This window comes from Carcharodon carcharias, chromosome 31 (genome assembly GCF_017639515.1).
Source record: "Carcharodon carcharias isolate sCarCar2 chromosome 31, sCarCar2.pri, whole genome shotgun sequence".
In the NCBI taxonomy this organism is placed as follows: domain Eukaryota; kingdom Metazoa; phylum Chordata; class Chondrichthyes; order Lamniformes; family Lamnidae; genus Carcharodon; species Carcharodon carcharias.
In genome coordinates, this window is record NC_054497.1 from 9,651,756 (window position 1) to 9,678,153 (window position 26,398).

General features: G+C 46.1%; 1 protein-coding gene across 1 annotated transcript in view; it reads right to left on the reverse strand.

The window, feature by feature from the left end:
• Positions 1 to 216: 216 nt before the first annotated feature.
• The window catches only part of LOC121271498 (excitatory amino acid transporter 2-like), a 36,340-nt gene continuing 10,158 nt past the window's right edge, over positions 217 to 26,398 (reverse strand). The window contains exons 3-10 of the mRNA XM_041177481.1: positions 24,769 to 25,019; positions 21,195 to 21,375; positions 17,684 to 17,810; positions 15,606 to 15,839; positions 14,137 to 14,331; positions 6,727 to 6,861; positions 2,548 to 2,779; positions 217 to 375 (exon numbers count right to left, since the gene is read on the reverse strand). Coding sequence (XP_041033415.1) covers positions 217 to 375; positions 2,548 to 2,779; positions 6,727 to 6,861; positions 14,137 to 14,331; positions 15,606 to 15,839; positions 17,684 to 17,810; positions 21,195 to 21,375; positions 24,769 to 25,019 — 1,514 coding nt within the window. The remainder of the gene's footprint in view (positions 376 to 2,547; positions 2,780 to 6,726; positions 6,862 to 14,136; positions 14,332 to 15,605; positions 15,840 to 17,683; positions 17,811 to 21,194; positions 21,376 to 24,768; positions 25,020 to 26,398) is intronic.

Here is a 26,398-nt window from a genome sequence, read left to right on the forward strand (position 1 = left end):
CTCAAGGGTAATCCTGGAGAGTTGGCAGCCCTAAGCTGTACTGTAATTCTTTATTTATTAAAACTTAACATGGGAACCCATCTGACAAACCTTACCAGCAATAAAAGTTAGCTGTCTAACACAGGGTTGGTTACAAAGTGTGCATCTATTTAAAACTACATTTTCTCTTGGTCTCTAAGAAGGGAAAAGACTTCTTAAAAAATTCACAGAACCAGATTATTCCTCTTCTGCATTTTCATCCCTCTTTACATATCCTTTTTCCTTATCACAATTGGGCATTTTTTTTGTTTCTTCATTACTCATTTCTTCTGGCTCCTTCAGTTCTCCTGGATCATTGTCATCTTGCTCAGTGCCATCATTCTTGATATCTGTGGTCTGTGATGAGATATTACCATAAGCAGTGGTTAGTAACATTCGTGCCACACAAATGCCAGGCAATGACCATCTCCAACAAGACAGAATCTAACCATCTCCCCTTGACATTCAATGGCATTAACATCACTGAATCCCTTACTATCAACATCCTGGGGTTTACCATTGACTAGAAATTGAACTGGACCAGCCACATAAACAATGTGACTACAAGAAGCTTTTTCCCAGGGTGGAAGAGTCAATTACTAGGTGATTTAAGGTGAAAGGAGAAAACTTTAGAGGAGATGTGCGGGTCAAGTTTTTTACGCAGAGGGTAGTGAGTGTCTGGAATTCGCTGCCACAGGAGGTGGTGGAAGCAGGTACGATAGTGGTGTTTAAGAGGCAGCTTGACAAATACATGAATAGGATGGGCATAGAGGGATATGGACCCCAGAAGTGCAAAATGTTTTAGTTTGACAGGCAAAATGATTGGCGCAGGCTTGGAGGGCCGAAGGGCCTGTTTTTGTGCTGTACTTTTCTTTGTTCTTTGTTCTAAGAACAGGTCAGAGGCTGGGACTTGTGCGGTGAGGAACTCACATCCTGACTCCCCAAAGCCTGTCCACCATCTACAAGGCACAAATCAGGAGAGTGATGGAATACTGCTGTCTTGCTCCAACAAAACTCAAGAAGCTTGACACCATCAAGGACAAAGCAGTCCACTTGACTGGCAACATAACAGCCAACTTAAACATTCAGTCCCCCTCCACCACTGGTCACAGTAGCAGCAATGTGTACCACCTACAAGGTGCACTGCAGCAGCTCATCAAGGCTCCTTCAACAGCACCTTCCAAACTCACGACCTCTACCACCTACAAGAACGAGGGCATCAAATGCATGGAAACACCGCAACCTGCAAGTTCTCCTCCAAGTCACACACCATCCTAGCTTGGAACTATATTATTGTTCCTTCACTGTCACTGGGTCAAAATCCTGGAACTCCCTCCCTAACATCGCTTTGGGTGTACCTACACCAGATGGACTGCAGCGGTTCAAGAAGACGGCTCATCACCACCTTCTCAAGAGGCAGTTAGGAATAGGCAATAAATTCTGGCCTTACCAGCAACACCAACATCCAATGGAAGAAGGAAACAAACTACTGAAGGGGTAACCCTGGTCTCCAATACTAGTTAGACGACACCTTGAGCACCACATAGAATTCTGGTCGCCGCATTACAGGAAAGATGTGATCATACTGAAGACAGTGCAGAGGAGATTTACCAGGATGTTGCCAGAATTGGAAAATTTTAGGTATTAGGAAAGATTGAATACGCTGGGGTGTTTTCTTTGGAACAGAGGAGGCCAGTGGGAGATTTACCTGAGCTGCATAAAATTATGAGGGGCCTACATAGACTAAATAGGAATTAACTTTTTCCCTTAGCAGAGAGGTCAATAGCCAGGAAGCATAGATTTAAAGTGCTTGACAGAAAGATTAAAGGGGAGTCGAGGAAATTTCTTTTTAGCCAGAGGATGTTTGGGATCTGAAACACACAACCTGAAAGGATTGTGGAGACAGAAACACTCATCATATTTAAAAAGTACTTGGATGCCTACTTGAGGAGACATGATCTTCAAAACTACAGACCAAGTACAGGAAAGTATGGGTAGGTTGGATCACTCTTCGCCAACCAGCATAGACACGATGGGCCAAATGGTCTCCTTCTGTGTTGTAAATTTTCTATGATTTCTAAGCCAAAATTCGCTTAGTTTTCCAAGACCTTAATATGTCTGTCTGGAGAAACCCAAGTGAATAGAATATCCTACAAGGGTTGCAAAGAATGGCTGACACTCCAGAGCAGTACTGAAGGAGTGCAGCACTGCCAGAGGACACCCATCTGCCCTCTCAGGTGGACAGAAAGGATCCATTTGGACAAGAACAGGGGAGTTCTGCCTGGTGTCCTAGTCAATATTTATCCCTCAGTCAACATCACTACAAATATTAGCTGGTCATTAGCACATTGCTGTTTATTAGACCTTGAGGTTTCCTGTATCAAACAGTGAGCACACTGCAAGAATACGCCATTGGCTGTAAAGCACTTCGGGAAGTAATAAGGTGCTACATAAAGACAGGTTCTTTCTCCAACAGGTACATCAAACCCTTGAATGTCTGATAGAAAATGAAACAAAAGGAAACTTTACTTCATAATCGTCAGTTGGTATTGAATTATATCCCGCATATGGAAGCAGGGTTGTGATCTCCATCTTGTACATCTTCTCATCATCGAGCGATGGCCGGAGCTTAATCATTTCCAAGTCATTTTGATCGGAATGCTGGGCATCGATGGCCGCCAGCTCTAATTCGGAGAGATGATGCACTATCCCAGCCCCGAACGAGTCGCCAACCACATTCACCGATGTTCTCATACGATCGCTGTAAGTACAAAGACCCGGCGTTGAAATGAGTAAAAGGCAAAGAGCCTGAAAACAAGACCATCATTAATTAAATTGACACTAGAACTGAGAGATTATACCAATCAGAAAAGATTGAACAGACTGGGCCTCGTTTCTCTAAGAAAGAGAATATTGAGGGTGATAGAGGACTTAGATAGAGGTGTTCAGACCCATGAGGGAGCCATATGGTGTGTTCAGAAAAAAAAACCATTCCCAATGAAGGAAGGGTCAAGAATAAGAGGACACTGATTTAATGTAAATGGCAAAAGAATTAAAGATGACATGAGAGGAAACATGTACCTGGAGGAGATAGTGGTTTAGTGGCAGCATCACTGTCCTAAGCACAAAGAGGCCCAGCCTATTGGGAGCCTGGTAGAAATTAAATTCACTTAAAGGATTCTTCTTGTGGGAAAATCTAGAACTGGAGGTCACTGTTTAAAAATAAGGGTCGTTCATTTAACACAGAGGTGAGGAGAAATTTTTTTCTTTCAGAGAATCGTGAGTCTTTGAGCTCTCTTCCTCAAAAGGCAGTGGAAGCAGAGTATTTGAATATTTTTAAGACAGAGCTGGATAGATTCGGTAAGGACGGGGGTGAAAGGTTATCGGGGTAGGAGGGGATGTGGAGTTGAGGTTACAATCAGATCAGCCATGATTTTATTGAATGGCAGAACAGGCTCGAGGGGCTGAGTGGCCTACTCCTGCCCCTAATTCGTATGCTTTCCAATGAATTGTTACGATGTGGAATGCAGTGCCCAAGGGTGCGGTGGAGACAGATTCAATTGACTTTCAAAGGGAATTGGACAAATGTCTGAAAAAATAAAAGAATTGGGGAAAGAGCAAGGGAGTGGGACTGGCTGAGAACTAGCACGGACACAATAGGCAGAATAGCCTCCTTTTGTTATGTAACCCTTCTGTGATTCTATTATGAAAGGATTTGATAGGGTTGGTGGACAGAAGATGTTTCCACTTGCAGGTGAGACAACAACAAGGGGTCATAAATATAAGACAGTCACTAATAAATTTTAAGAGACAGCCAGAAATGAGTTTCACCCGCAGGTTTGTGTAAAAGGAGCAATTCCTCTTCCAATTTATTCAAACTCAGTTCTTCACACACAATCAACTCATTCTTTCTTTTTTGAGCCAACCCCTGCTTTCCCACCTTGTAGAGGGAGATGGTGTAAGAATGGTAACGTCATTGACCTACCTAAAAGCCCAGGTTAATTTTCTGGGCTTTTCATGGGTTCAAATCCCACCACTGCAGCTGGTGGAATTTAAATTCAATTAATAAACCTGGGATAAGGTGTATAAAATTATGAGAGGCATAGATAGGGTAGACAGGAAGGAACTTTCCCCCTTGGTGGAGGGATCAATAACCAGGGGGCATAGATTTAAGGTAAAGGGCAGGAGGTTTAGAGGGGATGTGAGGAAGAATCTTTTCACCCAGAGGGTGGTGGAAATCTGGAACTCACTGCCTGAAAGGGTGGTAGAGGCAGATACCCTCATAACATTTAAGAAGTATTTGAATGTGCAATTGCGATGCCATGGTATACAAGGCTATGGGCCTAGTGCTGGAAAATGGGATTAGAATAGTTAGGTACTTGTTTAACCGGTGCAGACTCAATGGGCCGAGGGGTCTTTTTCTGTGTTGTAGACCTCTATGACAATGACTCTAATTATAAAGCTAGTCTTAGCAATGGTGACCATGGCAATCATAGACTGTTGTTAAAAACCCATCTGGAAATCTGCTGTCTTTCCCTGCCTAGTTGTGACTCCAGACCCAAGGCAATATGGGTGGTTGACACTTAATTGCCTGTTGAAATTGCAACCAGTCAGTTCAAAGACCATTAGGGATGGGCAACAAATGCTGTTCTTTCCAGTGACACCCACATCTCTTGAAACAATAAAAGAAATCTTCATTTTCCTGCTCCAGAATTGTAGGGGACATGGAGTTGCATCCTAGGATACTAAAGGAAGTAGCTACATAGATAGTGGATGCACTGGTAGTAGTCTTCCAAGAATCCTTAGATTCTGGAAAAGTCCCAGAGGTCAGAAAACTGCCAGTGTAACACCCTTATTCAAAAAAGGGAGGGAGACAAAAAACAGGTAACTTTAGGCCAGTTAGCTTAACGTCTATCATTAGGAAAAAGTTAGAGTCTATCATAAAGGATGTAATAGCAGAGCATTTAGAAACACATAATGTAACCAAGCAGAGTTAGCATGACTTCATGAAGGGGAAATCATGCCTGACAAATTTATTAGAATTCTTTGAGGCAGTAACAAGCAGGATAGATAAAGGGGAACCAGTAGATGTAATACATTTGTATTTCCAAAAGGCATTCAATAAGGTACCGCACGTAAGGCTACTTATTAAGATAAGAGCCCATGGTGTTGCGGGTAATATATTAGCATGGATAGAGGATTAGCTAACTAATGGAAGCCAAAGGGTTGGGATAAGGAAGACATTTTCAGGATGGCAACCTGTAACTAGTGGAGTGCCACAGGGATCAGTGCTGGGGCCACTATTATTTACAATATATATTAATGACTTGGATGAGGGAAGTGAATGTACTATTGCCAAGTTTGCGGATGACACAGAAATAGGTGGGAAGGCAAGTGCTGAGAATGACAAAGAGTCTACAGAGGGATATAGACAGGTTAAGTGAGTGGGCAAAAACTTGGCAGATGGAATATAATGTGGGAAAATGTGAGGTTATTCACTTTGGCAAGAAGAAGTGAAAAGCTGAATATTATTTAAATAGAGAAAGACTGCAGAAAGCTGCAGTACAGAGGGATTTGGGGGTCCTCATGCATGAATCACAAAAAGCAAGCATACAAGTTCAGCAGGTAATAGGGAAGGCAAATGGAATGTTGGCCTTTATTTCAAAGGGAATGAAGTATAAAATTAGGGAAGTCTTGCTAAAACAATACAAGGCACTAGTTAGACCACACGGAGAATACTGTGAACAGTTTTCATCCCCTTATCTAAGGAAAGATATATTAGCATTGGAGGCAGCTCAGAGAAGGTTCACTAGGTTGATCCTGGGTATGGAGGGATTTTCTTATGAGGACAAGTTGAGTAGGTTGGGCCTGTACTCATTGGAGTTTAGATGAATGAGAGGCAACCTTGTTGAAACATATAAGAATCTGAGAGGGGCTTGACAGGGTAGATACTGAGAAGTTGTTCCCCCTTGTGGGAGAGTCTAGGACCAGAGGGCATAATCTCAGAGTAAGGGGTCACCTAACTAAGGCAAAGATGAGGAGGAATTTTTTCTCTCAGAGGGTAATAATCTGTGGAATTCTTTACTGCAGAGGGCTGTAGATGTTGGGTCGTTACATGTATTCAAGGCTGTGTTAGGCAGATTTTTAATCAGTAAGGGAATCAAGGGTTATGTGGAAAAGGCAGGAAAGTGGAGTTGAGGATTATCAGATCGGCCATGATCTCATTGAATGACAGAGCAGACTCAATGGGCCAAATGGCCTACTTCTGCTCCTATGTCTTATGGCCTTATGGTATGAATGGCTTGTTCCTGTCCCTTTGCTCCCATGTTCCTTCCTACATCCCCATTCTCATTCTCCAGGTCTGCATTTCACTTTTAGCTTGATCTTCAGAATCACCGTGCTTGGATCTGTTGTGATATAGCTTTAAGAGAGAATATGCTAATGAGTAAGCAGCCAGGATGTAAACCATGTGACCAGCAGACATTGTTCAGAGCAGCTTCCAATTTAGTTAGCAGCATGTGGTGTTAAGGAATTGCAGCTGTACTTTCCTGTTAACAATAGCTGTTGAAGCTTTATACTAAATCTGTCTGCTGAGCAATCCTGTACTACATCTTCAAATAAACTGAACTTACTTTTAGTTTGCCAGTTCTGTGAGAGATTGGTAAGTTTGTATTAGGCAAACATATAAATACAACAGGGTCTACTCACAGTAGCCAGTCAACTGCGATGAGAAGGCTGACGTCCTGGGTCGGAAGCCCCACTGCTGTCAAAATCAGGAGCATTGTCACAAGGCCAGCACTAGGAATGCTGGCAGCTCCGACACTTGCCAAGGTAGCAGTCAGGCTAGCAAGGGGGAAAAAAGGAACAAGCAATAAAAGTAGAAAACATATGCAAAAGATTAGTTACCCATTCATTCCCCATCTCCATAGACTATGCCCAATGAACCTGAGGCAGGACTCCACAGGATACCCAGTCACCTCCAGCTTCTTAGCTGAATGAGCATTGGCAGTATATTCCTCTGTGGGGGCATCTCAACCAGTGTCACAAGCTGACTTGCTCATTCCTGATTAGGAGAACAGAGATTCATATGATGGGACAGTAGTCCAGTGGTGATGTTACTGATACAGCAAATTCGTTGAGGGAAACAACAACAATTTATATTTTTATAGCTCCTTTAACTTTGTTATTGAGTCTGTGGTTTGAAAGCTTGTATTTTGTTTTGAAACAAACCCTAATTGAAAGGGGAAACTGAGAAAGGAAACTGACTTGTCCAGTTTCTAAGGAAAGTAAGACTGAAACTGAGATTGGAAACCAGAACTTCTGGAGAGACTGTTATTGGTGATTCCAGTGGTGCAGTACAGGCAGGCTGAAGATGAAGGATCAATCCAAAAGCTGAGACTAGGCAAATATACAGTTGTTGCAGCTGTTTCTGTTACTTGGGGATAACATCGGTGGATCTACGCCATCCAGACCATCATAAGCAGAGTTGAGGAAGTTCTGCAGTCGTGTGCCATTTTTTATGAAGTCTGTGCTGATGGAATTTGGGTTGGTTGTGTTCTGCTGTTGGCTGCGGATCAGGTTAAATCCTAGAAGAAGAGGAGCTGAAATTCTTTGTGAAGAAGTTTTGAAGGACTTTGTGACAGATTGATGACGTATATGCTGAGTGGACGGCTGAACCAATTCATAAGATCTGTCTTAGTTGTATCTTCCATTTAATGTGTAACTTACAGTTTATAATCGACTGCAATTTTCCTGTTAATTCATGTTCAACTTACATTGATTCTGAGTTTTAGAATATAGGTGGTTACCTAAGATAGCATTCAGTGTTTGCTTTGATTGACTCTTGTATAGTGATTTTTTGTTGTTGTAAAGCAAGGAATCTTATGGTTTCATTCTTTCAGTAAATAACTGGAATTTTGGATTTTTTTTTCTTAAAAAAGTGTTACTGTTCTTGACCAACACCGTAACAATGTAATGAAATATCCCAAGGTGCTTCCCAGGAACATTATTACATAAAACATTACACTGAGTTGCGTAAGGAGATACTAGTCAGATGACCAATGGAGTGTCTTACACAAAAAAAGCAGGATAGTGAGACAGAGAGGTTTAGGAAGGAAATTCCAGAGCTTAGGACCTTGGCAACTGAAAGTGCAGCCACCAATGGTGGAGCGATTGAATGAGGGATGCACAAGAGACCAGAATTAAAGAGGAGCGCAGATATCTGGGAGGTTGTGGGGCTGGAGGAGATTACAGAGAAAGGCAGGGCGGAATTTCCTGCCTTACTAATTATGCATTCCCGGGAAACACGCCATATCACTGGCAGGGTGGTCTCTGATTCACCCGCCCCACCGTCAGGCCTTGAGAAATACCGGCGCCATATTTAAAGGGTGCTCCTGCACAATGCTAGCTCTCTCTAAGGGATCGGACATTATTGGAAAGTCATGGCTGCCAAAGGGAGGAAACATGCTGCCCCCAAATTTAGCGACGCCGCCTTCGGGCGCCTACTGGATGCAGTGGAGGCCCACCACGATCTCCTCTAACCTGCTCCGGGTGAAGACCAGCAAGCAAAGTCACCAATCCAGCATGGGAGGTGGTGGCAACAGTGGTCAGGGCCACTGGCCTGCAAAAGAGGACAGCCATCCAGTGCTGAAAGAGGATGAATAATCTCCGTTCTGCCAGGGTAAGTCACTCCTCATCACTCTCAACTCACACACTCACAAACCCATCACACATCCACAGGGCCCTCACTCACTGCCAGTTCGAAGGACATCACCATTCATTCTCTCACACACGCCTTCATCTGCCCTGTCCTCATCCTGTCCATGGCACCACTCACTACCCACACATGCCAAGCACCCTTCTCATCTGGCCTGGCAGACATCCTGTTTACACTCCCTCCATCTGTAATCATGCAGGACAAGCTGGCACACAACAAGAGGGAGAGGTCGCAGACTGGTAGAGGAATGCCCGACATCAAGGCCCTCACAGTCTTTAAAAATAGAGCTATCCAGCTGGCTGCCGACAACCTGGACAGTTCCTGTGCTGACAGTGAGGTCAGTGGTGCTCAACCAAGTGAGGATCCAACAGTGCAACATACATTGGATAACCATGCTGGGTGTCAGTTCCCCTGTTCCGCAGTCCCCTGCCATGCACTAATTACCCCTCCTTGCTTTGGCAGGTGCATCTGGGAAGCAGCTGAGGGGGGGGGTCCATAAAACCATGTCCTCAACTCAAGCCCCAAAGACACCTCAGAAGAAGAAATTGATGACACCTTAATTGAAAACCCGTCACAGCGCTCACCCACACCCTCCACCAGCGCAGAGACACACACCCTAGTGAGACCTAGTTCTGGACTAGCCTCGGGGGTCACAGTCTGGTGAGCATATCGCGTTGTCTGATCTACAGCAGTTGGAGGTAGGGACTTCCCAGGTTTACGGCACTCGGAGGACTGCTGGAGACCAGAAATCTGCTGAGTCTGAGTCAGATGACGAGCCTCTGGACTCGGTCATGTCACAGTTGCTGAAGCGGCAAAGGCAAGTTCAGGAACATCAGGAAGGGATGTCCGCTGTACTCCTCAGATTGCAAGGCACGATGGAGGAGTCCATCCACCTTCAGGCTGAGGTGATAGCACTGGCATGCCAAAGCACCGAGATCAACACTGGTAGGATGGCGACCACCAAGGAGACCTTGGTCCAGGATGTCGCTCCTATACTGCTGTGCGGACTGAACTCCATCTCTAGCCAGAGCTGGCCTCCACCAGTGTTTACACAAGAGGGGTGCTGGGCAGCTCGATCTCACTCCAGCTTCCCTTCTCCTCATGGAGTCAGCCAGGGACCCTCGGGCACTGATAGGGAGGAGGATCAGCAGGTGCAGAACCTGGGGCCAACCACCAAGGTGACTCTGGGAGTGTCCGGCCCTCTGCCTGTGACCTCAGCACCTCCAGCTCCACAGGCTGAGGAGGGGGCCACTGCCACACAGCAGGAACCCGAAAGCAGGCCAGGGCCCTACAGGTCTCGGCCCTCCAGAGGATGCCCACCAAGGTCATCACAGACAGGCCATAGCTATCATCAGGCTGCCTCCAGCTCCGCTGTGGGTGTCCAGGGAGCACCAAGACACGGCAACAGGGTTAGGAAGGTTAAGAAGATGTAATTGCACATCCTGGCCATGGGTGTTCATCACTTGTACATAATGTTCACTATTGTATATAAACTCCCAAAATGTCTCCCTGCCTATGGCTCCTTGTTGTGATAAGCAGTTTTCATGTCACTCAGATGTGAAGCCTTGGTTCCTGCATAGGATTAGGGTAGGTGAATCAGTCCAGGGCCTCTTCCCTGTGTGATCTTCAGCCAAAAGTGATGGTCCAGCTTCACGCTCACTGGACACATCAGCGATGTCTGCACCTCGATGGTGCTTGTCATTGCTGTCAGAATGTCGTGGGCAGGCATCACTGAGTTCCGTCATTCTCTCTGTGTGGCTCTCAGCACCCTTGAGATGGGGCTGGCCCCCATCTTGTCAGACTCTGTGACCAGCGACGCTGTGCTCCTGAAGGGGTCAGGTGCTGAAGGCAGACAAAGGGCCAGGTGCATTTAAAGTTTCACGGCTGTGTCTGCATGATGTGACCCTGAACTCAGCCAGACAGGGGTCAGACATTCACAAAGACTATGTGAAAATCTATGGGGTGTCCTCATTACATGTCGTCATCATCTTCCTGGAATCTAGTGACTACTAGGGCCTCTTCTGCATGCCCATGACAGTAGCCTGAGGACTGAGAGTTTGTGCACTACCATCAGCCACACAGGAATCAAATTGTCACAGATACAAGGTGAGGATGTCAGCACTGTCCTCACTGCATCTCATCATCATCCGCCACAAACCTTGCAGCTATGAGGGCCTCCTGAGCGCGCCTGCCTCGTCCGGCCAGTGCATTGGCCTTATCGCCAGCAGCCTCACCTTCGAGGACCTCATCACCATCATTCCCTTCGACGTCCTCCTCATTGGAGGAGACATGCAGCTCCTCCATCTCCTCCTGAACCAGGTCCTCCCCCGTTGCAGCACTAGGCTGTGGAGCGCACACCATCAACAATGATGAGCGACACCCTCTGGGGACTGTATTTCAGTGCACCACCGGACCTGTCGAGGCCCCAGAACCTCATTTTCAAAATGCCTTTCATTTGCTCCACCAGAGTCTGGGTCGCAGCACGAGCTTCGTTGTACCGTCTCTCTGCTACAGTCTGAGGCCGCCGCACAGGCATCATCAACCACGTTCTCAGTGGGTAGCCCTTGTCCCCGAGGAGCCAACCCTGCATCCTCTCTGGAGCCTGGAAGGTGTCGGGGATCTGAGACCTGTTAAGGATGTGGGAGTTATGGACATTCCCTGGGAACAGTGCACAGTCGTGTAGGATGGATTTGTGGTGGTCACACACCAGTTGAACATTCAGTGGGGGGAGCCCTTGCGGTTGACGTAGTTGACTGCCTGTTGCCATGGAGATCTGAGGACCACGTGAGTACAGGCGATGGCACCCTGCACCTGTGGGAAACCAGAGCCACAAATCCCGGCGCTCTCTTCTCCTCGCTTTCCTGATCCCGGCTGAAATGCATTAAGTTCGGTGCCTTCACAAAGATGCCATCCATGACCTCCTGGATACACTTGTGCACGGAGGCTTGCGAGATCCTGCACAGGTCACCTGTGGAGCCCTGGAATGAGCCACAGGCATAAAAATTGAGCGCTGTGATCTCTTTCACAGCCACTGGCAGTGGATGCCCTCCATGTCCCTGTGGTGCCAAATCCTGCAGCAGGCGACATATGTGACCAACCAGTTCCCTAGACATGTGCAGCCTTTGGCGACACTAGTTCTCAGTCATCTGCAGGAATGACAGATGCTGTCTATAGACCCTGAGTCTAGCGCGGTGCCTACGAGCGACGGCTCTCTGTGGATCTTCAGCTGCGTGTGCAGCAGGCCCTGTCGCCTCTTTATCTTGAGGTAACTGTTCCTCCCTTTGCTGAGCCAGGTGCATCTGCCGCTCTCTTCTCTTTTTTCTCTGGTCTCTGTAAGCCATGAGGCATACTGCCAAATCACCAGGCCCCATGGTCCTGCAGGATCAAACAGAGAGACGCGTGGGTTAGCATGGGTGTACTTAGAACCTCCCCTGGTTAAGTTTCAAGGCCCTTCATGCATGCAGGGGAGTGCTGGTCATCACTTGGATAGCCAATGTGCCGGGTGCTTCATGGCTGCCTGAACTAGACTGCAGGCTGTGCTCTCAGCTCAGGCACAGGCATTCTCCTAACCCGCACTGAGAGGCTGCACTGTTAGCTTGAACCATGGGGGAGACCGGTCCAAACCTGAATAAGGACATTGCAAGGAGCTGTGAGCACCTCCAGCAGTGACTCATGGCCGCCTGTCGCAAGGGGGTTGTACAACCTGCCCTGTCGGCCAATCGCTCTGCTGCCCCCTAAAACACACATTAATTTGCGGTCTGCGCCCGAGGGGTGAAATGTTCTGGAGCACTTGGTGCCTCTTTCATGTTTTTGCGTTGCTTGAGTGGACAGAAAAGCTTCAGAGTCCCGGCTCCAAGCGCCTCAATGGAGCTGTTGCTGAACGGTCTCAGCTGTGGACGAATGCTGACTTTTGACAAGTTTTTCCAAGTGCGTGGCCATTTGCCTCACTCCCCCTCCCCTCTCGCCATCACCCCACTTCCCACTTCCCCGCCCACCATCACCCCACCACCGCCACCCCCCCATCCACCCTGTGTCTCCCCGCAGCATGTGCTTGAGTAATTCCATCAGTCTGAGTGTGTTTCCTTGTCCTGCACCACCCCCTTCTACCCCGCCCCCCCGGCCCAAGCCGCACTGCCCCCCGCCCCCCCCCGAGAATGTGCAGCATCTCCTCCTTGATGTCCTACGGGCAACTCTCGTGAGAGCTGCAGGGCTTATAATGAGATGCTAATGTATTGAAATTAGGCTTCTGACATGCGGTAGCTGGAGACGCAGCCCGCCATTGACAGGTGGAGTGGGCAATAGCAAACTAGTTTCACCGAGGCGTAGGACCGATTTTCGGCCTTCTCGCCATATTGTTCCCCCCACCAGCCCCACAGCCCACCATGACTCCTGACGCCAACGGGGCCGGAATTTGCCTCGTGGTGGGTGATGATGGACAGCAGGGTGAAACGCGCCTCCGTAAAGGTACATGTACCTCGCCACATCCTCACTTTTTCTAATTAAGAGTTTTATCCTTAAAGAATATAAAACTATTTACATAACGTTAAAAGGAAATTACATTGTGTTTGAATATATTATTACACAAAGCAATGAATTTATAGGTGTCTGAAGCATACTGGCACTTTACTTACAAATCCATACTTGGGTAACGTGAACTTACTTTAAGATTGCCATATATCTTCAGGATGCCGGTTGTTGGCAGGGGTGCCGTATTTTTACTGTGTCTGAGACCATGTTCTACTAGTCGAGGTCAAGATGATTCTGCTTGTGGTATTGGTCTGATTTGGCTACTTTTGTGGGGAGGTGGTAGCGGAGTGGTATTACCACTGGACTGGTAACCCAGAGACCCAAGGGGCTTGAATCCCACCACAGCACATAGTAGAATTTGAATTCAATTAAAAGTCTAATGATGGCCATAAAAACAATGTCAGTTGCTGTAAAAACCCATCTGGTTCACTACTGACCTTTAGCAGGCTGTATGGGGAGGGAGATAGTAGTAATATCACTAGACTAGGCCTCCAGAGGCCCAGTTTAATGCTCTGGGGACATGGGCTCAAATCCCACCACAGCATCTGGTGTAATTTAAGTTCAATTAATAAATCTGGAATTGAAAGACAGTTTTGTAATGGTGACCAATGAAAGTATCATTGATTGTTGTAAAAACCCATCTGGTTCATTAATGTCCTTTAGCGAAGGAAATCTGCTGTCCTTACCTGGTCTGGTCTGGTCTACATGGGACTCCAGACCCACAGCAGTGTGGTTGACTCTGAAACAGCCCAGCAACCCACTCAGTTCAAGGGGCAATTAGGAATGGGCAACAAATGCTGGCATTGCCAGCAACACCCATACCCCATGAGGAAGGAATAAGATCGTTGGGAAGTGGAGTTGTCATCATCACTTACCTCACGGTTATTATCTGCCCAGGGTCCAGTATAACCCCGTTCATTTGAGCGATAAAGATGGCCGCCACTGCCTCGTATAACGCTGTCCCATCCATGTTTATTGTGGCCCCAATCGGAAGCACGAATCTGGTCACCCGTTTGTCAATGTGCAGGTTTTCTTCGAGGCATCGAAATGTCACAGGTAAAGTACCTGCACTGTATGAAAGAGACGGAATGAGAAACACAGTAACAGGTACAGAGTATTGTGTTTTCTATACTGTTCCTATCAAACACTGTCAGGGCAGGTGCAGCACAGAGTTAGATAAGTAAAACTCCTTCTACACTGTCCCCATCAAATATTCCCCAGGCAGATACAGCACGGGGTTAGATACAGAGTAAAGCTCCCTCTACACTGTCCCCATCAAACACTCCCAGGACAGGTACAGCACAGGGTTAGATACAAGGGAAAGCTCCTTCTACCCTGTCCCCATCAAACATTCCCAGGACACGTACGCAAGGTGTTAGATATTGAGTGAAGCTCCCTCTACACTGTCCCCATCAAACACTCCCAGGACAGGTACAGCACGGGGTTAGATACAGAGTAAATCTCCCTCTACACTGTCCCCATCAAACACTCCCAGGACAGGTACAGCACAGGGTTAGATACAGAGTAAAGCTCCCTCTACACTGTGCTTATCAAACCCTCCCAGGACAGGTACAGCACAGGGTTAGATACAGAGTAAAGTTCCCTCTACACTGTCCCCATCAAACACTCCCAGGACAGGTACAGCACGGGGTTAGATACAGAGTAAAGCTCCCTCTACACTGTCCCCATCAAACGCTCCCAGGACAGGTACAGCACAGGGTTAGATACAGAGTAAAGCTCCCTCTACACTGTCCCCATCAAACACTCCCAGGACAGGTACAGCACGGGGTTAGATACAGAGTAAAATTCCCTCTACACTGTCCCCATCAAACACTCCCAGGACAGGTACAGCACGGGGTTAGATACAGAGTAAAATTCCCTCTACACTGTCCCCATCAAACACTCCCAGGACAGGTACAGCACGGGGTTAGATACAGAGTAAAATTCCCTCTACACTGTCCCCATCAAACACTCCCAGGACAGGTACAGCACGGGGTTAGATACAGAGTAAAGCTCCTTCTACACTGTCCCCATCAAACACTCCCAGGGCAGGTACAGCACAGGGTTAGATACAGAGTAAAGTTCCCTCTACACTGTCCCCATCAAACGCTCCCAGGACAGGTACAGCACAGGGTTAGATACAGAGTAAAGCTCCCTCTACACTGTGCTTATCAAACCCTCCCAGGACAGGTACAGCACGGGGTTAGATACAGAGTAAAGCTCCCTCTACACTGTCCCCATCAAACACTCCCAGGACAGGTACATTATGGTTATCATTTGGAATCGATGTTAGCAGCTGCTTCCCCCCTTGAATGATACCACAGACAGAAGAATCAGTCCGTACCTAGATGCTGTTCCGAGGGCCGTGATCCATGCTTGAAATATTCCACCGCAGAATGAGAGCGGGTTCTTCCTCGTGATAATGAAATAAATGGAAGGGAGAATGAGCGCACCATGAATGATAAGCCCGACCATTACAGTCACCATGTACATTCCCAGCTGCCGAGCAACAACCTCCAGGTCCTTGATTTCTGCAATCTTCCCACAGATCAGGGAGGCAATTCCCAGAGGAGAATACCTGGCAATAGAACACATTCGCTTATCACCCTGGTCACCCAACTCATCGCTGCCCGTCGGCAGGGCTAGAAACAAGATGGGCAAGGATAGTTAGTGCAGAGGCATGAGGGCACAGCAAGATTCCTGATGTTTCCTTTGCTCAATGGAGAGATTCATCATAGACCAAATAGCGAATGTCACACGAGGCCCACCATCACCTTCTGAGGGGAAACTCAGGTGTTGGCTCAGTGGGTAGCACTCTTACCTCTGAGGCAGAAGGTTGTGGGTTCATGCCCCACCCCAAGAGATTTGAGTACTTCATCTAGGTTGATGTTCCCAGTGCAGTACTGAGGGAGTGCTGTACTGTCAGAGGTGCCATCATTTGGGTGAGATGTTAAATTAAGGTCCCCTCTGACCTCTCAGGTGGACTTCAATGATCCCATATTTCAAAGAAGAACAGGAAGTGTTTCCCTTGGTGCCCTGGACAATATTTATCCTTTTACCAACGTCATTAAAGACAGATAAGGGAGTTATTGCTGGGTTTGGGAGCTTGCTGTGCCCCAATTGGCTGCTGTGTTTCCTACATTACAACAGTGACTACACTTCAAAAGTATTGTATTGGCTGTAAAGTGCTTCAGGATGTCCTGAGATTGTGAAAGGCACTATTGAGGTTATAGAATCGAAGAACCGGTCTGGCACAGAGGATTTGTCCATTGTGTTCATGGTTGTTTTTTTTTTATTCGTTCATGGGATGTGGACTTCGCTGGCTGGGCCAGTATTTATTGCCCATCCCTAATCACCCTTGAGAAGGTGGTGGGGAGCTGCCTTCTTGAACCGTTGCACTCCATGTGGTGTAGGTACACCCACAGTGCTGTTAGGGAGGGAGTTCCAGGATTTTGACCCAGTGACAGTGAAGGAACAGTGATATATTTCCAAGTCAGGATGGTGAGTGGCTTGGAGGGGAACTTCCAGGTGGTGGTGTTCCCATGTGTCTGCTGAACATTGTCCTTCTAGATGGTAGTGGTCGTGGGTTTAGAAGGTGCTGTCTAAGGAGCCTTGGTGAATTTCTGCAGTGCATCTTGTAGATGGTACACTTTGCTGCTACTGTGCATTGGTGGTGGAGGGAGTGAATGTTTTTGGATGGGGTGCCAATCAAACAGGCCATCTACAACTCTACAACTCTGCTGATCCCACTTCTCTGCCTTTTCCCTGTAAAGCTGCAAATCCTTTCACTTCAGATAATTACCCAAGCCCCCTTTTGAAACCTACCTCCACCACACTCTCAGGCAGTGCATTCCAGATCTTAACTATGTGTAAAAAAAATAGATTTTCCTCATGTCGCTGCTTCTTCTTTTGCCAATCACCTTAAATCGGTGCCCTGGTTCTTGAACCTTCCGCCAATGGGAACAGTTTCCCCCTATCGACTCTGTCCAGACCTTCATGAATTTGAACACCTCTATCAAACCTCCTCTTAACATTTTCTCGAAGGAGAACAGCCCCAGGTGCACCAATCTATCAATATAACTCAAGTTCCTCATCCCTGGAGCCAATGGCGTGAACCTTTTCCTGCCCCCTCTCTAATGCTTTCACCTCCTTCCTAAAGTGCGGTGCCCAGAACTGGACACAGTACTCCTGTTGAGGCTGAACCAGTGTTTCATAAAGTTTCGCCATAACGTCTTTGCTTTTGTACTCTGTACCTCTATTTATCAAGCCCTGGATCCCATCTGTCTTATTAACCACTTTCCTGCCTGCCCTGTCACATTTAGTGATTTATACACATATACCCCCAGGTCCCTCTGCTCCTGATTCGGTGCCTCCACCTTTGCTTGTCATGCTGGCATCCCGTGTGGTGTGAATCATCCTTACCACATGATCATTAAAACCAGCTTCATAATGATCTCATTGAGAACATTGAAGAATTCGGCCATGATTTGTGCCCTTTCTCCCATCTTCCCCATGGAAATGCCAAACGCAATGAAGAATCCAATCAGACCTAGGCGGCAAATGACAATAAAAGAAAGTCAAGTAATTGTAAGTAGAAGTGCAAACAGGTGGTCATACAGGTTAGAAATCCAGAAGGCATCCAGGCCAGAAAGGTCTGAAATCAATCCCACTCTGTGCTGTGTTGACTAATCACAACAGCAGCAACGACTGTAGAATGGTTATAATTGACACCGGCAAAACCGGGGTGAGATTCCCCAAACATAATTGATTGACTGCTCTTTATTTGAATTAGAATATGTGGTTTTCTCAATCTCTTCAGCTCAGTTAATACAGCAGTCCGTGCACTGAAGATTCTAGAAGAACAGATGTGCCACCCTGTTCAGGCCTCATATTTATTTTCAGGCCTGTAATCAAACGTAGCTTGATTAGGTGCTTGGACAAAGCTTCTGAATCCTGGTGCATCTACAGATCAAAGATGACCTTCACCACTAGCACCTCACGGCAGCAGTGCGTACCATCTACAAGAGGCCACACAGCAAGTCACCAAGCCTTCTTCAACCAAGCCCATTGCTTCTATCGCCCAGAAGAGTAACAGCCAAAGGTACGTGGGAGCATCGCAACCTCCAAGTTCCCCTCAGAGTCAAACCTACCATCCTGACTTAGACGGATATTGGCCTTTCCTTCATTGTTACTGAATGAAAATCCTGAAACTCACCCCCCCACCCCCCTCCCCCCAACAACTCTGTGGGTGAACTTCTACTTCAAGAAAAAGACTTGGATGCTGCTTCTGGTGATCCCAGATCGCTACACCTACTGCAAAAAAAATTGAGACCACATCCGAGTCAGTCATGAGATAATGGGGGAGCAGACTCGAAAGGCTGAATGGCCTACTCCTGCTCCTAAGTCCTATGTTCCTATCTTCACCAAATAGAATATTGCAGTTCAAGAAGCAGCTGCCAACCAAATTCTCAAGGGGCAATTAGAGATGGGCAATGCCCACATCTCAATGTTTGATAAGAAAGGTCATCTTTCATCTGTAGATGCACCAGGATTCAGAAGCTTTGTCCAAGCACCTAATCAAGCCATGTTTGATCATAGACCTGAAAATAAATATGAGGCCTGAACAGGGTGATACATCTGCCCTTCTAGAATCTTCAATGCATAGACTGCTTTATTAACCGAGCTGAACTGTAGAGATTGAGAAACCACATATTCTAATTAAAATAAAGAGCTGTCAATCAATTACATTTGATGAAGTTCACCCCTGTTTTATCGGTGTCAGTTATAATCACTCTACAGTCATTGTCACTGTTGTGATTAGTTAACTCAGCACAGGTTGAGATTGACTTCAGACCTTTCTGGTGGACCATACCACTGAGCACCTTTCACCTATTAGACATTAAAGAAAGATAGTCAATTCCAGATATAGATGAGCAGTGAAGAGTCATAGAGTAATTATGGCACAGAGGAAGGCCATTCAGTCCATTGAGCGCATGCAGGCTCTCAGCAGAGCAATCCAGTTAGTTCCATTCCTTTGCTCTATTCCCATAGCCCTGCAAGTTTATTTTCCTCAAGTGTCCATCCAATTTCCTTTTGAAATCATTGACCATCCCTGCTTCCACCATCCTTGTAGGCAGCGAGTTCCAGGTCATTACTATTCTCTGCCTAAAAATGTTCCTTCTTACATCGCTCCCTGTATCTCTTGCCCAAAATTTTTAAATCTGTGTCCCCCTGGTCCTTGTACCATCAGCTAATCGGAACAGATTTTCTTTGTCTCACCTTTTCCAAGCCTGTCATCAGCTTGTGCACCTCTATCAAATCTCCCCTCAGTCTCCTTCGCTCCAAGGAGAACAACCACAGTTTCTCCAACCTAACCTGGTAGCTGAAATCCCTCTTCCCTGGGACCATTATGATAAATCTCTGCACACTCTCAAGGACCCCTCACATTAAGAACATAAGAAATAGGAACAGGAGGAGACCATTCGGCCCCTCAAGCCTGCTCCACCATTCAATAAGATCATGACTGATCTTTTGTTTCGATTTCCACATTCCCATCTAACCCTGATAACCTTGGATTCCCTTGCCTAACAAGAATCTATCTACCTCTGCCTTAAAAATATTCAATGACCCCGCCTCCACCACCTGCTGAGGCAGAGTTCCAAAGTCGCACAACCCTCTGAGAGAAAAAATTTCTCCTCATCTCTGTCCTAAAAGGGCGACCCCTAATTTTAAAACAGTGCCCCCTAGTTCTGGACTCACCCACGAGAGGAAACATCCTTTTTGACGCCTACTTTGTCAAGGCAGTTCACCTCAATCTTCTTAACTCCAGTGGAAACAAGCCCAGTCTGTCCGACCTTTCCTCATAAGACAACCCACTCATTCCAGGTATCAATCTAGTAAACCTCCTCTGAACCACCTCCAATGCACTTACATCCTTCCTTAAATAAGGAGACCAAAACTACACACAGTATTCGAGGTGAGGTTTCACCAATGCCCTGTATAAATGAAGCATAACATCCTTTTATGTTCAATCCCTCTCGTAATAAAGGATAGCATTCCATTAGCCTTAATTATTTGCTGTACCTGCATACTAACTTTTTGTGACTCATTCACTAGAACACCTAGATCCCTCTGCACCTCAGAATTATGCAGCCATTCTCCATTTAAGTAATACTCTGCTTTTTTGCTCTTCCTGCCAAAGTGAACAAATTCACATTTTCCCACATTAAACTCCATTTGCCAGATCTTTGCCTGCTCACTCAACCTGTCCATATCCATCTACAACCTCCTCATGTCCTCTTCACAACATACTTTCCTACTTAAAGCGTGGTGATCAGTGGTACAGGAACCTTTAGCCTGAATCCAGCTGCCTGTATTCATGTTGCTTTTCAATTGGCAACGTGTCCTAAGAATTGCATTGTAGTACAAACACCATATATTAAAATATCTTGTGGTAGTGAATCTAGTGTAACTTACTTTTGGAGTGTGAATTAAATTTTATTGTAAAGAATTTTATTGCAGTGGTGTCACTGTGAGCAGGCACTGCATGCTTTACAATCTATACGTTCTCAATAATTAAACATTACATTTTGCGATTTCTTCAGAAAGGGAACATTAGCATTATTCTCTATACTTGCACACCAATAGCAAACTTGAAGCACTCTCCCATACTAAAGACATTTATTAAAGTTGTGGCCCCCATTTATGGACTCCATTAAGCCACTTAATAATAAGAAAACACAAGGTAGAGCGTTGAGTTAATTCAGAAGCCCTCTCTGTGCAAATGTTGGTCACATTCTTCTATCTGGTGGTGTTTATCTTCATCAACGGTGAAGAATCTCCCATCTGGAGGTCTTTCAATATGGCGTCATTGTTTCCCAGAATCCTTCTGTGAAATTAATTGAGTTAGTGAGCTAGAGAACCAAAGTCCTACCTAGGACATTCATGCCCCATTTGAGTTCCAGTTGTTTTTTGGTTATGAAGATCTGTCGGGAATTGATGGCGGGAAATGTTGCATTCGGGAAGGAAGCATTCGCCACAAGGGCATGAGTTGCGTTGTCAGATTTGGTGTCCTCATGGATGGAGACCGGAACCTTCTTTGATACAGTTTGAACCTAATTGATGGGCCCAAATCAATGCGGTTAGCAAAATAAATGCATTGCTGAAACTTTTTTCCAATAATAGCACTTCTTCTTATTCCATTCAAAATATGATGCCACGCCAGATGCATGCTGGGATTGTGTAATCCATTTAGAGGCCAGATTTTAAAACGGTAACCCTGGCAACAATAGAGCAAAAGTAGGCCAATCCAATTGATTTTGTTTTGAAGAAATTCTGTACATGGAAATAACAACACAGAGCAATGTTTAGCCATCAAGCAACCCTTTACAAGGATTCATAGGGCTCCTGCTGGATGTGCTTTTGGCAGAACTGGGGGTGGGAGTGCGGCAGTGTGGTTGGGTCGCGTGAAATATGTCAGGTGGCTAGCCCATCACTTTCCCATCTACCCCTGACCCAGTCCCCATAATTGGGAGGGAGGATGTGGGAGTGGGAGTGGGGTGGGTAAGCCCACCTGCCCTTATGCCTGTTGAGGGCCTTAAGTGGCCAATTATTGCCCCCTTAAGGCCCTAAATCCACCTCCACCACCATAATACAGTGGCAGGCAGGAAGGAGCAGGAAGGCCGTTTTTTAATAACTTTGTTGAAAAGGTGGGGAGGGAGTGGGGGAGGTACAAAGGGGAGGGGTCACATCTTGATGGGGTTGCCCCCAATGCACACAGGACACCACCCCCCCACCCCATCCCCATGAATGATGTGCCTCCCCACCAGGCCTCCAAAATTACCCCCTTAATCCCCCTCCCACCCCCCCACCCCACCCCCCAAAACAGGGTGCCTGATCTCTCCCCGCCCTAAAAGCCTGGGATTTACATGGGTGCAATGCCCATTCTTGATCTTCGTGGTCCTGTCTGCAGTCCCAGCAGTGCCCACTGCTGAGTTCAGTTCAAGTTAGCCAGCAGCTCTAAGGGGCGGGACTTCCTCCCACTGACCCAATCGGCTCAACCCTCAGGAGTGTGCTCTCGCTCCAGGCAGCTTTCTTTAAAATTGGCCCGTTTGGAACTGACTTTTCGTCCAACCCCCTGCATAAAATTCAGCCCATGGAGACACTTTCAACAGTCACACTTAAAGTCAACATCACAACCAATGATATTGCCCATCCATCCAATACTTGCCTGGATATCCAATGTACATCTATCTTGATGTCTCTTTTTATAACAAAAATTTGCATTTATATTGCGCCTTTAGTGGAATAAAATGTCTCACAGTAGCCTTACCTGACAAAATTTGACAATTAAACCACATGAGGAGATTATCAGGGCAAGCTTGCTTAAATATGTAGGTTTTACAGACAGACTTAAAGGAGGAGAGAGTTGGAGAGGCAGAGAGGGTTAGGGAGGGAATTCCAGAGCTCAGGACCCAGACAGCTGAAGGCTCCTAAAGGTGGAGAGAGAGAGAGGTGGGGAGGATTAGGCAGGATGTTCCAGAGAATAGAACTAATGTAGCTAAAGTCTGCCTATAATGGAGGCATGGGGAGGGATGAAGTGGAGGAGGATTAACAGATTTTTGCTAGAAAAAGAGACATGTCAAAGCTTTTCGTCTTGCACTCATCAGGACACTTTGCAAGAATACCAATAAACAACAACAATTTATGCTGCCTGAGCAATGTGATATATGAATTTCAGCACCAGTGTGATGCTAGATATGCCCCAAAGACTGGCAGATATAATCAAACAGAATGTCCCAGCTGCTGTTCACAACCCGCAAGGCTCAGACTGTACCCAACCCAGCCCGAGCTTGCAAAACTCAAAACAGTGTCCAACATTAGATGCGATTCCGTGATTGGACAACATTTGCAAAATAATCCTCAAGAATTATGCTGACAACCAGTTTAAGATTGCCAGTTGGGCTCAAAGTGTGGTGCATTTGTGTGTACTGAAAGCTACATATATTAATACACAGGGCACTATTCTTTGCAGACAGAAAGAACATGTACACACAGTGCACCTGTTTCAGCTAAACAAAATAAGTGACAGCCATTCGCTGACTCATTTGTCAGGGCAATGCCTTGACCAAGCAGGTCAAGCTGCCTGGTTTACATTTCAAACAATGCTTCGCAGTTAACTGTCAGTCACCATCAATTGGTGCACTCTCCATGGCAATGCCTCTAACAATCAGAGTCCACCTGCCAACCAATCAGCCCTCTCTTTTCATACAGTATAAATTGTTGTTTTCCCCTTATATTGGTATTCTTGCGAAATGTCCTGATGAGTGAAAGACAAAAAGCTTTGACATGTCTCTTTTTCCAGCAATACTCAAGGTCTGAACTACCAAATGACGGTTATCAGGTTATTGGAGGAACCTACATGGACAGGATAGGTGAGACCATGGAGGAATTTATATGACTTGGGTGAGGCCGGAGGTGAAACTATCAGTTTCCAATGATTCGGAGGGGTGCCTCTGATTCTTGCCCAGCCCAGCAAAATCTACTTTGTGCCGGGAGTAAATAAAATGATCCTGCAGAGGCTCTCTCTGCAAGCTATGGTTCCTAGGCATAAAACTGCTTACAATATAAACTTGGCAAACTTTCTCCATGAGGCCACAAGACATTAAGCATGAAGGGGCAATTGTTACACTGATAAAGTAGGAATAAATAGTAACCTGAATTTAAGGTTAAGGTGCTTTGTTCAGACAATAATGTAAGAGTAATGTTATCCTGCAGCTAACCTATGTTGTAATGTCCTAATGCAACAGCAAATAGTGAGATTACTTCTGCATCAATATTGTACTGTACAATATTTGGGAACAGTGCTTACTCTAGCCCATACTATACTTTGCCTGGTACATCATAAAGGTGAATTTATATCTATCCTGCGTTCTAGCTGGACTGAGAGTGAGTAAGAGGAAAGACCAATGGAAGTTTTCTAAAACCTGACTGGTGGGTATTTAACAGGGGCAGCTGTGGCATGGTGAGTAACACATGTGTCTTTGACCCTAGAGGTTATGGGTTCAAGTCCTGCTCCAGAGAACTGAGCACAAGTTCTAAGCTAATGCTGCCTGCGCAATGGTAGTTGATATGTTAGACTAAGGCCCTCTCTGCTCTGTCAGATGCATGTAAAAGCTTCCATGGCATTACTTGAAGAAGTGCAGAGGGATTCTCCCCAGTGTCCTGGCAAATATCACTAATGAATAAATAATCTGGTCATTATCACATTGTTGCTCATGGGAGCTTGCTGTGCATAATTTGGCTGTCAGGTTTCCTAGCTGACAATAGTGACTTGACTTAAAAAAGTACTTCAGTGGCTGACAAAGTACTTTGAGGCATCCAATGGTCATGAAAAGCACCATATAAATGCAAGTCTTTCTGCATTATGGGACTGTGAACCTAATGTGGGAGCTGCACAATCCTGCTATTGGCAAAATAAGCGTCCAATTAATTTGAAGAGAGGTCACCTGTTGGAAACACGCTTGCACGAGGTTTTCTGGGAATAGATTCCGGATGAGATCCAGGAAGGCGTCCAAACTCGACACTTCCGGATTCCTAGACGACAGAGTCACCTGCTTCTTGAGCTTCTGGTTGCCAGGGTGGATGGCGATCACCAGAATCACGCCAAGGGCAGCGGCAATGATCGTCGTGGACATGTAATAAACCAAGGCCCGGGACCCCATCCGGCCGCTCGATTTGGCATCAAGGCTGGAAAGACCTGGAGGCAGAAGTAAGCAATGGTCAGGGTCACACAGGCTTGTGAGAGATTTGTAAGTCCTGATGAAGTCGTTTCACCCACACCAACTTGTCTTGCCCCTTTCCAACACTGACTGATTTGCCATATACTTCCTACCTTTTCCTGTTGCAGCCGTTATTTGTGGGTTGACCTTTTAGGAGGGCAACTATTTTGCTTGGATATCATTGAAGCTGCGAGGCTTCAACCTTCGTTGTGTTATTTGTACCATCACACCTACACCATCCTGGTTTCAACCTTCAGTCAAAATCCTACCCCGGGGAATTTCCTCGGAATAGGAGTTGGGGGGGGGGGGGGGTGACCTTTGAGCCTGCTCTGCCATTCAATATAATCATGGCTGATCCTCTATCAACACCATATACCCCCTCTCTCCCCATACCCTTTGACACCTTTAGGGTCCAATCTATGTATTTCCTTCTTAAATATATTCAGTGACTTGACCTCCACAGCCTTTTGTGGTAGAGAATTCCATAAGTTCACCAACCTCTGAGTGAAGAAGTTTCTCCTCATCTCAGTCCTAAATGGCCTACCCCGCATCCTGAGCTTGTGACCCCTTGTTCTAGACCCCACCCCCAGACAGAGGAAACATCATCCATGCATCCAGTCTGTACATCCCTTTCAGAATTTTATACGTTTCAATGAGATTCGTTCTCATTCTACTAAAGTCCTGTGAATACAGGCCTCATTGGCCCAACCTCTCCTCATATGACAATCCTGCTATTCCAGGAATCAATCTGGTGAACCTTCGCTGTACTCCCTCTATGACAAGTATATCCTTTCTTAAGTAAGGAGACCAAAACTGCACACAGTACTCCAGATGTGTTCTCACCAAGTCCCTGACAGTTGCAGTAAGACATCCTTACTCCTGTACTCAAGTCCTTTCGCAATGAAGGCTAATGTACTATTTGCCTTCTTAACTGTTTGCTGCACCTGGCTGCTTGCTTTCAGCGATTGGTGTACAAGGGCACCCAGGTCCCTTTCTACTTCAACATTTCCCAATCTATCACCATTTAAGTAATACTCTGCATTCTGTTCTTCCTACCGAAGTGGATAACTTCACACTTATCCACATTATACTGCATCTGCCCTTTTCCTACTCACTCAACCTGTTTAAATCACCTTAAAGCCTCTTAACACCCTCCACACCGCTCATATTTCCACCAAGTTTCGTGTCATCAACAAACTTGGAAATATTACATTTGGTTCCTTCATCCAAATCGTTGATATATATTGTGAATAGCTAGGGCCCAAGCCCTGATCCCTGCTACCCCACTAGTCACCACCTGCTGCACCAAAAAAGACCCATTTATTCCTATTCTCTACTTCCTGTCGCTAACCAATTC